This window comes from Eurosta solidaginis, chromosome 1 (genome assembly GCF_040869045.1).
Source record: "Eurosta solidaginis isolate ZX-2024a chromosome 1, ASM4086904v1, whole genome shotgun sequence".
NCBI classification, from domain to species: domain Eukaryota; kingdom Metazoa; phylum Arthropoda; class Insecta; order Diptera; family Tephritidae; genus Eurosta; species Eurosta solidaginis.
Genome location: NC_090319.1, coordinates 209,940 through 225,018, shown reverse-complemented (window position 1 = coordinate 225,018; position 15,079 = coordinate 209,940). Strand labels below are relative to the sequence as shown.

Here is a 15,079-nt window from a genome sequence, read left to right as displayed (position 1 = left end):
AGTTTTAACGACGAGCACCAACGCCCTATTGTTAATCGCGTCAAAGAGGCATCTAGTTTTTTCGGCTGTTTTAAGAGCTATAATTCCCGAAGTGCGAACAGTAGCAATCCTGTCCACCACCAGTCGCTACCACCCCTCCTGGCCCTCATACAACATCCCAGCACAGAAGCTATAGGACTGCGACTTCGAACTCATACCTTCGTGAACGTCACTAGAAGCTCTATGTATAGCTCAGAAGACTTTCTAATGGATTTTTTTGTCGCGCTATACTGCCGAGCACTACCAGAGAAACACCTTGAAACGTTAGGGGGTAACTATTCGGCCAAGTTGCCGCCCTCAAAATCATAAGCAGTCCAAGTGGATATTATTGCGTAACTCATGGGTGAAAATAGTATAATCCAACATAATTTAAATTTTACAAGGACCCTGGATACCTCTTTTTAAATGCAGACCAAAATTTGCAGACGTTTGTGTTCGAAACATTGATTTCAATAGTCTTCGCTAAACCAAAACGGTATTTTAGAATGAAAGTCGACTGATCTTAAGTTGAAAGATGTTAAGGTTAAACGCTCAGTTCAAACTGTTGTTTTCCGGCCTTTTGATACAATAATTCATTATGAATAACCGCGTGGCTTCAATTTTCAAACTAGTTCGACTGCCCACTCCGTTAGAGTAGTAGCACACCCGGTCATTTGTTCGACTGTCTGAGGAAAACTTTTGCTTCACCACTATTAGTGTTCTTGCGAAGGACAGACCCTCACCTGGGAAATATATGTGCCTACGTATTGACATTTGTAACAGGAGCCGAAACGTGTAGGTGATATTTAAACTTGGTTGGACTAGTTGGGATAGGGCCGCCAAGTTTAGGAAATGTCAAAACGGGAGACTTGGGTGTTGAATGATGAAGTTTGAAAATCAAAATTAACACATCAGACGCTATTTTAAAGTTTCGCAAATAAACAACAGATGTTTGAATATAACGCCAACTGATTTTTAAAACACTTCTTTCTTCAACTTAAGTATGAGGTGAGAATCATTTCAAAGGAGAGTTTAAACCCCTGGGACCTGCTTACTAAAGGATTTTGCACAACTAATTTCGCTTATTACTTACGCCAATCGGAATATAGAATTTTTGAAAAAATCAGCATTTGTTTCGGGTACCTTGCATTTTTAACATCTTAAGGACAATTTGAAAACATGTTCGACTTGGGTCATTTTATTTGAATTCATTGTTCCTCTTAATTTTTTTTAAATTATGCAAGTTAGCATTTAAATCTTAATATATAAAAAACACGTGTCACAACATTTTTGGCCGCGATGGACTCCTAAACTACTGAACCGATTTTGAATTTGTTTTTCACCCCGTGTGTAGTTCGATCTAACTAGAGAGATAGGATAGGTTATATCCCAATTTATAGTCGCAATATTATTTTATTGCAAATTTTTTTATTTGTTTATACGTGATAATAAAATGTTACGTATACGCAGTGGCACTCATATTTTCAGGTGGTGCGGATATACTTCCGTGTAATTGCTTGGTGTTTAATTAAACAACCTGCTTATCAATAAAAAATATTATAGCGAATGATATCAAGTATAGCACATCACCAGGCCCACCGAGAGTGTGGGGTTTCTAAGGGGGCCCGCGATTTAGAGGTACTATGACATTTTTTTTTAAATTCAGGAGAGCCTTTAGTTGTGTAGAGGGTAATATACATACTCCTGGGTGTCTAGGGTCTCGAGATATAGGCCAAAACGTGGACCAGTGAATGCCTAGACAGTGTTTATACAATATGGATATCAAATGAAAGCTGCTGATGAGTGCTTTAGCTCAGAGTAATATATTATCCAGAGATGGACTGGGACTGGGATTAGGACTAGGACTGGGACTGAGACTCGGAGTGGGACTGGGACTGGAATAAAATACATACCACCCTCTGGGACAGGCAATGAGGGATGCAGAAAATGAGAAGGAATTGAGAGAAGAGAAAAGAGAGGAGATTGAGAGAGATAGAATGAGACGAAGATGGAGATAGATGAAGCGAAAAAGACGGAGGGAGGAGTGAATAAAAGGATTAGGAAAAAGTGAAGAGGGGGAGGGGGGGGGGACAGAGTCAGACGGAAAAAGCTTATTAAAATGTATGCAGATAGGCCAAATTTAGGGCAGGACAACGTCTGCCGGGTCTTCTAGTTTTTTATATAACTTTTCTTTTAGTGTTTTGTTTTAATAACTTGGTGAATTGGGTCATGCAAAATCCGTGTTAAGCTGGCATTAAAAGCACCTGTTTTTTTTAATTACTTTTGAACGGGTAGAAAGTTATATTTCGCAATTGGATTCTTATAACTGGAAGTGATGCGCATTCGTTGATACCCCTTTCGACCATATCCGTCTAATTTTCGACATGAACAATAAATGGCCTGAGAAATACAGTACCGCGCCGGACGCCGCCGCCGCCGCCGCGCCGATATGTTTGACATGCGAAAAACGACGAAAATCGGCGGCGTATATCTCTAATCCAGATTATATGAAAATTCTCAAGAAATGTGTTTAGTTTCCCCTTGTAAGCCAGGTTAGGTTAGGTTGAACTGGCTGTTCCCTGACGACCTCACATTGACTGAATGAGTCCAAAATATAACCAAAAGTTTGCTCAATAACCAAACTGAAAAACCTTACCAGAAACCAGGTTCTATGTTATAAAATAACCCCTCCTCTTGGCAAAAATTAGAAAGTTTCTAAGACATATGCTACTTGCTGCTTCCCTGTGACCGTGCATACCCAGGTGAATGACGACGATCAAAAACAAGGGACGACAAAGCCGAGCGATACAGAAAAAGAGGATGCAGACCGAACGTGCAAGACGTTCGCCGAACAGAAATGTAAACGCCAGAGCAAGGTCATCGTCGTTCGCAGACTGTGGCATAGAGCAGCATCATGGTGCAAACTGACCCGAACTGAGGGAGCCAGCTGGCCTTGACAACCCAAGAAGGATCGGGCTAAGTGGAGCAGGCAAAAGATGGTACCGTCGAAACCTAAAGCAGGGAAAGACTCCGGACAGTGCACGCGAGAAGGCACTGCAACACATGAGGCCGAGCAGGAAGAACCCACCCGCCTGGAAATTAGGGCGAGGCGAGAGAGAAATGGCAGAAAGCGAGCATGCATCGCACCACCGCGGGTCACTTAACCGCGGGCATCAACAAAGCCGTAACGGGAAACAGAGCGCTCCCGCTGACAGGCGGAGAAGAGTTCAGGAAAGACGGAAGGACACACCACAGTCCAGGGGACAGAGAGCTAACCCACACCTTCTAACTCGAGGAGGTCGAATGCGCCGCTGCCAACACCTGGGGCATAAACTGCGCAAGTGAGGCCAAAAATACAAAAATACTCGGATGCCTTAATTATTTTAGGCCAGGATTACTCCTTGTAGACTGCAAGGACGACGAAACAGCTTGGCTGACCAAGATCACACCAACTCTACACGGTTGGGAGGGTCCTGCCCTTATTACGAGGAAAGGGGATGGTATACCGCCGACGCATACCGTCACTATGTATCTCCCCAGGAGTAACGATCAGCAATTCGCACTCAAACTGTTGAAGGCACAGAATACCTTCTTAAATGTTGGGATGTGGCGAAGCAGTAGTGCCGAGGAGGGAGGCTTACGGATAAACATGGCAATTGACGAGAGATCGTTTATCAAAATAAAGGAAGCTTGTTTCAAGGTAAACTATCGGTTCAGCTTCGTCCCGGTCAGGCTTTGGAAGCAAAAAGCCCCAGCCATTATGTAAAAAACCCACGCACCAAGACAAGGGCAGAACACTGGGGAACAAACCGCGGAGGCAGCAACAACATCCAAACAGTGCCTAGCCAGTGTCTCGTCATCCAAGACTCAACACCCGGGGTAATCACCTCCCCCAACACAGGAACTCCCTCAACACAGGAGCTACTGGACGGTCTAAATTTAGAAGACCTAGCGTTGGAGGAGAGGAAACCCTGGGGCTGTCCGGTGAGGACGAGCCATTAAGGCTCCAGCACTGACCAGCCCATACACAAAGGTTGCCCAGATCAATCTGCTTCGCCAGTAATAGCACGTGGTTCGCCTCGGAAGATCTGGGCATGGCACTCATCCAAGAACCTTGGGTGTATGAGGGTCAGGTAAGAGGCCTACTAGAGAGAAACAATATGGTAATTTGGGATCTTTCTGCGGAAAGACCAAGAGCGTGCGTAATGCTTAACAACTCCATTAACTACTTTTGCATTACAGAGTTTATGAGTCAAGACCTCGTAGCAGTTCAGGCGAAGATAGTAATTCAGGGAGAGTCAAAGAACATCGTCTTCGCAGCAGCCTATGGCCAATAACACCATCCGTTTAGCCTGGGTACCTGCACAGAGGATGGTAACGAGCAAGCGGAGCAAGCCATGATTAGCCTGCCAAAAAGCAGCCATAGAATTTTAACAGGCATACTGACAGGTCACTGCAGGCTAAAGAGCCACATGTATAAACTAGGTATATCGTTTAGTAGCCTCTGTCGATTCTGTGATCGCGAAGATGAGACTGCAGAACACGACCTGATGGAATGCGATGCGGTCGGGAGAGGAAGACTTAGGATCCTAGGATCACCAAAATTATTAGTCACATACACTCTTTGAAGCCGAGAACCATTCTGGATTTTCTCAGAGAACTCGGTTTGGACGAGGTGAGGGCACAATAGACCAATAGGTCGCAGTGCTTAACCTCATAACATATCTATCTGTATACCTGCTGCTTCAAGTTCTGATAACTGTGCCTTTCCTAATGGCTGGAGTTTTAGCCTGGCGAGCGCAGCGCACGAGCACAAAACGTGCCCGATCGTTTCCTCATTCAACCCGCACTTCTTACATCTGATATCACTGATACCAGAAGGGGAATACCCAAGCGATGCGGTCGCGAGAGGAAGACTTAGGATCCTAGGATCACCAAAATTAGAAAGTAGTCACATACACTCTTTGAAGCCGAGAACCATTCTGGATTTTCTCAGAGATTTCGGTTTGTTGTTACGAGGTGTTGTGAAGAGAATTAGGGCACAATAGACCAATAGGTCGCAGTGTTTAACCTCACAACCTGTCTATCTATCTATCTGCTGCTTCAAGTTCTGATAACTGTGCCTTTCCTAAAACGTGCCCGATCATTTCCTCATCCAACCCGCACTTCTTACATCTGCTATCACTGACGCCAGAAGGCAGAATACCCATCATGAACCTAAAATTCGCTTTTTTCAATTATTAGAGTAACTTTATCAACCTAAGCTTTTAGACCTGCACATGATCTTAGAATCTTTGCAGCCCTGCGCTTGGTTCCACACCTTTTCTTGGTTAATTACGTGCAGCTCTCGACTTCTTTTAATCTCAAGAATCTTTGAGTAGTTTTTAAGCTTTGGCGACCATATAGGGGACGCGTAGCACGCAAACGGCTGGCCAATTGCGCTAAACTTGCGGCCTCTGCCGAGAAATGGGGCAGAATTTCGGGAATTCTACCGGCGGGAATGAAACGAGCCGAGGCGGATTCAATGATCTTGCGGAAAGCACGCTCCCCTTGGCGGGCATCAGTTGGGATAGGGAGGGCAGCAAAGCGGTTGTCTGTAAAGGATTTGTATTCGTCCCACTTTCCTTTTTTAAAGTTAATGAAAGTGCGGTTTTCTGTGACGATGAAGTCGGCGGGACGCTCGAGCGAAATAAGTATAGGCAGGTGGTCGGATGCCAATGTTACCATCGGCTGCCAGTTGACGCAGTTTACGAGTTCTGCGCTCACGATTGTAATATCCGGCGAACTGTGACAGCTTCCTACCATACGTGTGGGGGCGTTTCCGTTCTCAGGTGCCGTATTTCCTCAAAATGCTTACGGAGATGACTCCTTAAGTCCCTAGGCGGTGCTGCTCATCAATCAGATGTCTGTTGGGATGCCCAGGTTTCTGGGTATTCAACAGGAACTGTTTGGTTAGCATCTCATTTCTCTCCCTGATGGGGAGTATTCTCGCCTCATTATGTAGATGGTGTTCTGGGGACATAAGAAGACAGCCCGTGGCGGTTCTGAGCGCAGTATTTTGGCAGGCCTGTAGCTTCTTCCAGTGAGTAGTTTTTAGGCTTGGCGACCATATAGGGGACGCGTAGCACGCAAACGGCTGGCCAATTGCTTTGTATGTGGTAATGAGCGTTTCTTTGTCTTTTCCCCAAGTACTGCCAGCAAGGGATTTGAGGATTTTATTACGGCTGCGTGCTCACCAAAATGTAGATCCTGATCAAACGTCACACCCAAGATTTTGAGGTGTAGGACAGTCGGTAGCGTAGTGCCATCGACGTGGATGTTCAAAATGGTCGACATTTGGGACGTCCAAGTTGTAAACAGGGTCGCGGATGATTTAGTCGGTGATAATGCCAGGTTTCGCGTGGCGAAAAAACTGGAGAGATCAGGGAGGTAGCCGTTAATTCTGTTGCAAAGCTCATCGATCTTTGGGCCCGGGCCTGTGGCCATTATTGTGCAGTCATCGGCATAAGAAACGATAGTAACTCCTGGTGGCGAAGGTAGTTTTGATATGTAAAAATTAAACAAAAGTGATATTTCGTTTCTGAATTGCACCGATGCCTGCCGACCACTCAGATAATTTGCGGTCCACCTTTTAAGACATGAGGGAAGGGTAGACCCTTCCAAGTCTTGCAGTAACGTGCCATAGTTGACCGTATCAAAAGCTTCTGATAGGTCTAGCGCTACGAGTACTGTTCTATGGTGGGGCTTCTGATTTAAACCATAATTTATCTGGGTGCTAATGGCATTTAGCGCGGTGGTGATGCTATGGAGTTTTCTAAAGCCATGCTGATGACAGCCTAGCTTCAAATTTGCTTTGAAGTGGGGGAGCAAAATGGCTTCAAGCGTTTTGGCTACTGGCGATAGGAGAGATATCGGGCGATATGACTCTCCTATGTTAGCTGGTTTCCCAGGCTTTAGTAGCGGGACCACTTTGGCCATTTTCCATTTTTCGGGTATGACAAAGGTGGAAAAAGACAGGTTGAAGACATGTGCTAAATATTTGAAACCCTCTTTCCCTAGGCTTTTAAGCATCGGCATGGCTATGCCGTCTGGGCCCACTGCTTTCGATGGTTTAGCATGACCGATGGCATCCTCAACCTCTTTGGCGGTGATGGTAATTGGTGACGCGCTGAACTTATGTTTACGTGCGTGTCTGTTGGCCCTCCGTCTATTTTTGTGTAGATTGCATTATATATTGTCGGCAGAAAGCACTCGCGCATTTTTTCGCATCCGATAGCACTTTGTCGCCAAAGGCGATGGAAACTTTGTCATTGTGCCTAGACGGATTCGATAGGGGCTTTACAGTGGACCAAAGTTTACCTACAGCGGCAGAGAGGTTACAAGCGCTTAGGTGCTCCTCCCATTTCGCCCGCTTGTGTTCATCCACAAGCAATCTGATGTGTTGGTTTATATCCCTTATTTGGGGGTCGCCAGGATCGAGCTGTCTTATAACGTCACGTTCTCTCGCTAAATTTGCGGCCTCTGCCGGGAAGTGGGGCCGAATTTCGGGAATTCTACCGGCGAAATGAAACAAGCCGAGGCGGATTCAATGACCTTGCGGAAAGCACGCTCCCCTTGGCGGGCATCAGTTGGGATAGGGAGGGCAGCAAAGCGGTTGTCTGTAAAGGATTTGTATTCGTCCCACCTTCCTTTTTTAAAGTTAATGAAAGTGCGGTTTTCAGCGACGATGAAGTCGGCAGGACGCTCGAGCGAAATAAGTATAGGCAGGTGGTCGGATGCCAATGTTATAATCGGCTGCCAGTTGACGCAGTTTACGAGTTCTGCGCTCACGATTGAAATATCCGGCGAACTGTGACAGCTTCCTACCATACGTATGGGGGCGTCTCCGTTTATAGCGCAGAACGTCGTTTCTTCTATTTGATCCTCTAACATCTCACCCCTACTGTCCACCCGCAAGTTTGAATGCCATAGATCGTGATGGGCATTGAAATCGCCTAAGATAATGCGATTATTTCCAGTGAGTACGCCGCTGATATCATGGCGGTATCCACTGGGGCAACAGGTGACAGGAGGGATGTAGATATTGATGATTTCTAGATTTGCATCGCCCGACCGGACAGATAATCCTTGACGTTCTAAGACACTGTCCCTGCGGTCGATGTCGGGATCAAATATATGATATTACACAGTGTGGTGTGTGATAAAAGCGGGGCCGCCTCCATTTCCGCTCTCGCGATCTTTTCTGTGGACATTATACCCAGAACAGGTCTGCAATGCAGATCTTGCTGTGGGTTTAGTCTCTTGAATCGCAGCAATGCGGATGTTGTGCCGCTTCAAGAAGTCGACTATCTCCGTGATCTTCCCAGTTAATCCATTACAGTTTAACTGCAGAATTCGGAAGTTCATAGGGAGAGACGTCGTCACTCTGGGAGTATGTGACGGGTGACTACGCCTGGGTTGTGGAAGGCCAGAACGCGATTGCTGTTGAGGCCCTGGGACTAGACGTCCTTGGGTAGGCATTGGGGTACCCGGTGTATTTGGGTATGCGGTCTGGCAACATGGCGCAATGAACCCCGTCGGGGGGTTGCCGTCGCGGAGACCATAACATCTAGGAAGGTGGCACCGTCCATGGCAGGAGCCGCATTGGGCGGATGTCGCAAACGTATATATTCTGTGCTGGCAAACGGTGCAAAGGGAGGTAGGGCTAAGAGTCTGTTTCCCTGACCTACTCAATTGCTGCCGGAAAAGAGGGGGGAAAGACGGGGGCAGGGGCTGATGCAGGGGTATTGCTCCCGACTCTACTACGGAGATTGTAGGTATGAGTGGGAGCAGCCCCGTGAGTTGGTGGCGCCGTGGGGCGCGAGCAACAGCGGGTACTTGTTGTGGCTTGCTGAGCAGCGGGGCTGCTGGAAGGTAGCGGGGGGCGCTAAGGCGCAGAATCCGGGACGTCCTAGAACGTGGGCCACAAAATATTTATAGAAGTTACGTGGACGTCTGGTTTTGGGGTCTAGCCCAGAACAACCTGTCCAATGCACCCATCCCTTACACGAGACACACTGACAAGAGTATGACCGTCCGAAAAAGATTCCGGCAGATGCAGCAAAACTATTTCTCTGGATCGGGGTTAGGAGACGGTCCCGGATTGGGTTCGATACCTTCCCGGAGCAAGAGAATATGGAGCAGTGCCGCTGCAAGGAGCTGCTGGAAGGATGACCATTTGTGGGAGGGACGCAACAAATTAAATGGGGTTACACTGAAATAGCAGTCCTTGGTCGGGAAAAATCCCGAGTCGCTCCGGTACATAGAACCGACGACCTTGGGAAGCGAACTGGCAGCTTGTGTGACTTGTTTATTTCCGGATCTGCACAGTGTACCGCAGACCTTACTCCTTCCATTACTTTGGAACCATCGGTATACACATGTATCACCTCGTCTGCTGTTTGAACGCCCTTGAGATGGATCTTCATCGAAGCGCAGGTAGGGAATTAGGTAGTCTGCCCGTCCAATATTTGATGACGCTATACTACTATGTCCCATGGCATTGAGTTTCGTTGCACTTGTTAACGCTATGTTTTTCGTCGGCAGGTCTATAGGTGGAATGTGCAGAATGGCATACCGTGCAGCCGTCGGGGTTGTTTTCTGGGTTACCGTTATGCTAAGCATTGATAGCCTACAATGAGAGGACCTGCCCTCTAAGAAGACCCAGCTCCTTTCTCCTTCATGGCTGCCCTTCTTTTTCTCTGAATCTTCTTAGGGGAGAAGCTCTGTTGTACGCAGTCATAATTTATCTTTATTAGGAGGTTATTGGATTCCTCTAGTTCTTCTATAGTGGCAACTTCTTTCGGTTGTTCTAGTTTTGTTTTTATTTGCAATTCGCTACAGTCCATTGACCTATGGCTTCTAAAGGTTCCTCCTTTCTCTACCCTATTTCGGGGATGGATGAAGCTTACATACACATGTTCTGAAAAGGATGGTCTATCTAGGACTCTCCAGTCATACCTTCATATATCGTGCTCAGAGCTCAAAGTAATATCAAGAACATTGCTGGATGTTGGACCAGCTATGTATGTAGACACTGCCTCTGTTATCATTGGGACTCCTTTCCCTAAGTCGTAGCATGCACCTCGAAAGAAATATTGAAACGAATATAACTGATAAAAAGGATAACCACATATACATATTTTGAAATAAAAAATTTGTAAGTTTGGTTTACAAGATGAAAATAAAAAAAATTCTTCAATGTTTTCGCGCTCTGCTTATAAAATCAAACTTGTGAGGGTAATTTTCACAGTGGCGAGGTAACTTACATTCCACAATCAACTACATATTTGCATTTCTACATTTAACTAAATTTTTACTGCACAAAACACGTTAGACAACCTTTGATTTCTAACTAGTGTAACTCACCAGTACTGAGCCGTTAAACTTTAGCGATTAAGCTGTGGAATGCAAGTCAACTCTCCGCCGTGAAAAGGACCATAAGACGGGTTAAACATTTCAATGTATTTAGTAATCAGTGACAATATACAGAACGGGAAGTCACTGAAGTGTATGCTATGTAAGACTAATGGCGGCTTAATATCTCCACTTAGAGCTTTAACTTGAAAATCTCGAAAGAAACAAATATCTGTCATCCATGATTTTAAAAATTACTCCTACCCAAAGTCGGATTGATAGTTCAGTTGCTTCTCTTGTAAGGGACTATTCCGTCAAACAAATGTAAATAAATGAATTAACCGTATGTGGTTGTTTTATTGATTTCCCAAGATTGATGATTTCTCCCACTTCCAAAACTCTTGTTTGTTGGGATTTTTAAGTATCTGTGTGTGTTTAGTTTACTTTCTTCTTAACCTGAATATTACGGTTCGAAATCTGCTTTCGAAAAGGATTCCTTTTTCAGTTTCCGAATCGTAAACAAATAGTATGGTCTTTTGCTAAATTAAGCTTGAAAAATTCTGTTCAATTGGCATAGGAACAGCTCCTGGATACAACCAAGCACATTTGGAGACACTCATATCTGACGGAGAGCTGATAAAACTAGTTTCGCCAAAATTATTTTCACAAGCTAGTGATGAATTCGTAAATATAACCCTAGTTTTCTTCCCATCGCTTCCGTCTTAGTTCGCGTTTTAAAAAAAACGACTTTTTTGCTGTCCTCCCTGTTGTCGTCCACAGCGCAACGTTCATACGTTCTGGTCCTTGTAATCATGCTGTTTTATTTAAAAATGCAAACTGGCTTTCACAAATTTTTAATTTAAAAAGTTAACATTTTTTTTGACATTATAGTCCAATTCAATACACCTTGCTCCTACCTTAAAACATTTTCCCAAAAAAATAACGACATATGAATTTTAGGTTGCGATACCTGGAATATTGTACAGATCAAATAAATTATTGAAGATTTAACTTAAATCTTCTACGTTTCGAGATTTAATTTTGTATGATAAAACTTGCAAGATTTAACGGTCAGACGGCCAATTTCGGATAAAGTTTTAAGTGGAAATTTGCTAAAAGACTTTGATATGTTGAAATTTGGGCCTATTACTTAAATATGGTACGTACATAGTATATCTGTGTATGAAGTAAGTGGATAGTAAAATAATTATTCAGTAGGTGTGTTGTAAACATAAATGACTTCTTAATCGAGAAGACTGTATGTATATACATATGTTATCCAGTTTTGCTGTTCAGGTTCTATATTTTGACATTGGCTTCCGTTTTGTATTAATAAAAGACCTGGCTTTTTAGTGCGAGCGTGAACTCCAGTTAAACACCTGCAAAAGTTTAACCCTGCCACTTCAACCGCTTAAACTGAGATGAGTAGTAAATTTTTATATAAACGGCCAACGTGGCGAGGTTTAATTCTAGTCAACTTTAGTTTGAATTTGCACATCCAACGATTCATATAATCAAGAGACTACATATGACTGCATTAAGTTGAATGTTAATATTAATTTAATAATTCCAGTCAAGTAAGCATATTTAAATATATCATACAAAACCCATCTCTTGGGATGGGTATCAGCATGTTTGAGTAGAATTCGACGAGATGGAGTATGCCTTACTTTGATGGCGTATCTGCTTTGGTTATGGCTGTCAGCAATTCGGAAGTCTAGAAGTATTTAAGGTGAAAATACCCTTAAACTTCGGAGCAAAGTTGCCAATACATTGGCTAGACATTCAGCTTGCAGTGCTAGCTGTCCGGCACCTAGAGGACCGATTTTGACTCCAACTAGTTCTCTAAAGCTTGATGCCACATCATGTACTTTTAGAACAATATTACGAGTTTGTAATGGTGATGATGTATGCCGCGTCATATCTTGTGTAAGTTCAGTGATACGTCGGATTGCGGTGAGACATGAAGTGAGGTGTTCCGGCAATGTTGATAAAGTCATATCTGACATGGCTATTACTAAAAATTTTGATGCAGTTACCAGCACTAATGTTTGTTCAGTTAATTCATTGCGTTCTCGTTGAAATTTATCCTCATCGATATTAATCCCACCACCTGCTAGTTGAGCTGCTGAACATTGAGCAGCTACTTGATCTAGTTTCACTAATAGCCCTGTCATTGCCATATCGGTTTTGGCTAATAACGCTTCGCTATCAATAACGTGCCCATTTTTTATAATATATTTTTCGCCGAATTTATGAGCTATGTTTGGATTTATTGGTACGGAGACTGGCCCAGAATGGTGTAGTTTTCGGGTAAATTGCGGAGAACTGAGTGAAGAGATAGTGGAACGTTTATCGATTGCAGGGTTTTGAATAAATTCCGTTGGGAAGTCAATACTAGTTATGTGATGACCATTGGGTGATGGGTTAATATTATTATTTGGTTGTACTGAAGTTGGTCTAGATATCGGGAAAATTCGTGGCGGTGTCAGTGGCGGAATTGGCGATAATCTTTCTTTGATGGAATTTGTTACATTTATATGAACATCACGTGGACTGGGACGGTGGGCCATTGGTGGAAGAGGTGGTTTTTTGGGGACTTCACTCATCAAAGTAGAGGTACAGTTGTCTTCAATCCGTCTAGAAGTACTTATCCTAGGTGGTAGAGAAGGTGGACTTTCTTCATATGATTTTTTCACTGTATGGGCAACAGTTTGCTCTATATTTTGCATGATACCAGTATTGATTTTTTGTTTCTTTGGTGAAAAGCGTTGGATTAATTCTGCACTTTTGGGTGGCCGGACTGGTGGTGGATTATCTGTGCTTTGTGAACGAGGTGGCAATTTTAAATCTATTCTTTTCGATTCTATCGAATTTTCACCACCTTCATCTTTTGTAGACTTTGGACAGCATGAAAATTTACCTCTTCGTTCTACTGTAGCATACTCAATCACATGCCCACCTACGCACAACTCCCTTGTTTTATTGCTTTGCGTTGATGATCTATTAGGGAAAATTTGTTCCGCAGTTTGACTCAATAACGAACGTGCCTCTAACATAGAATTACTGTAAAGATTTTCCGTTGGCATTTGTGAAATATTGCTTTGCTGTTTTAAATTTTCAAGCTCCTCTAGGTTTGGTGGTGGAGGAATTATAAAAGACATAATTTCCTCTGGTGTTAATTCTTTAGCCGGAGTTGCTTTTTGGGTCGGTGGCGCCACAACAACCTCAGCTAGAAATTTGTCTAAATCACCGTCAACACCGAATACTGATAACTTTTTGCACCCTTCATCGAAGCCTTTAGGTGCCGCATTTAGTAAAGAAATCGAGTCTAGCTCGTCAGGGGTACATGGTGGCGGGATTGCTCTTAAATCTATTACATCCACATCAGTTTCGATAAAAGTATCTCCACGTATTTCGAAACCATAAATTTCTGAAAGTTTCTTTGCAGCAATATCTGTATCCTGGGTTCTATCTTCAACATTACTTATTTCTTTCAATTGCTTCAAATAGTCTTTTAAATTATAATCTTTGTTATCTGGGCCGAAATTTCCTCCGTCGGGACTATGCAAGCCAAAGCTACTACGATATGCCAAATTTACGTTTGGTCCGACTGTTTTTTCAATAGAACCCAGTATTAGCGGTCGGCGGGCAGTTGGTGAATTTGTGGGAGAGTTAACAGATTCCGAATCACTTTCACTTTGGGAAAATTCGCTGTTTAGCTGCAGATTGCTAAGTAATTGCCCAATACTATTAAATTTCCGCCCAGCCCGTGGACTGAAATTTGTACTTATACTTGTGTCATCCAATGTTAGCTCGCCGCCAATAGAATTCAAACTCTTTGTTATACCATTTAAATCCTGGTTTATTGCTTCTGCCAAAAGTACTAGAGAATCACTGTGCTTAAGTGCTCCAGGTTGAGGAGTATCCTCTATTGAAGATACTTTACTGCTATTTATACTTTCGCAATCGCTATCGAACTCAATAAAACCGTCTCTTTTCGCAAAATTTTGATCTGTATTTAAAGCCTCATTTTGCCATGTGTATATGTTGCCGTAAAAATTGGTGTTGTTGAAGACGAATCTACGCGGAACAGCGTACTCGGGCAACAACTCACCTTGCTCATTCAAATACTGTTCTGAGTTTTGCACCATCTTTTGCATTTCATGAACACGCCGAAGTACCTCTTCGTTTTTAGCCTCAATAAAGGCAGTTGTATTTAAAAAATTAGACCGATCACAATAATTACTTCTGCCTCCACTACTGTCACTCATTCCCGAATCTTTTGCTTCCTCTAGGAGCTCTGTAGCCATAACGCTATGAATATCTACATCCATCACAGGATAACTAACATATGACATTACCTTTGGTTTTTGATTACTTTCGATTATGATTGAAGTGTTTATATTTTGATCGCCTTGATTATTACTGACATGAGTGGTCTCATTTAGAGCTTGCTTTTCTGTTACCGTCAGTAATAATTTATTTGATAGTGGCTGATAAGTGGGCATCATAAGGAAGTTCATGCTGTATGCCCTATTGTGAAAGGGGGCCAAATAGCTCCAAGTAGCTGGCAAAACAGTATGTTGGGCCAAATAAGATGGCGCATTATCATCATAACGCTGTTCCTTTTCCCGTTCAACTGAAAGTTTTTTTCCTAACCGCA

At 43.5% G+C, this 15,079-nt stretch overlaps 1 protein-coding gene across 7 annotated transcripts in view; it reads right to left on the bottom strand.

Moving 5' to 3' along the window:
* LOC137245895 (uncharacterized) overlaps window positions 1–15,079 on the bottom strand; it is a 152,679-nt gene that overhangs the window by 7,058 nt on the left and 130,542 nt on the right. For 6 of the 7 annotated variants that reach the window (XM_067777102.1, XM_067777090.1, XM_067777108.1 and 3 more), the window contains one exon: window positions 11,941–15,070. In XM_067777102.1, coding sequence (XP_067633203.1) covers window positions 12,141–15,070 — 2,930 coding nt within the window. In that variant the 3' untranslated portion in view covers window positions 11,941–12,140. Of the gene's footprint in view, window positions 1–11,940; window positions 15,071–15,079 lie in introns of those variants that run through there. The other variant, XR_010951416.1, reaches the window with a different exon arrangement.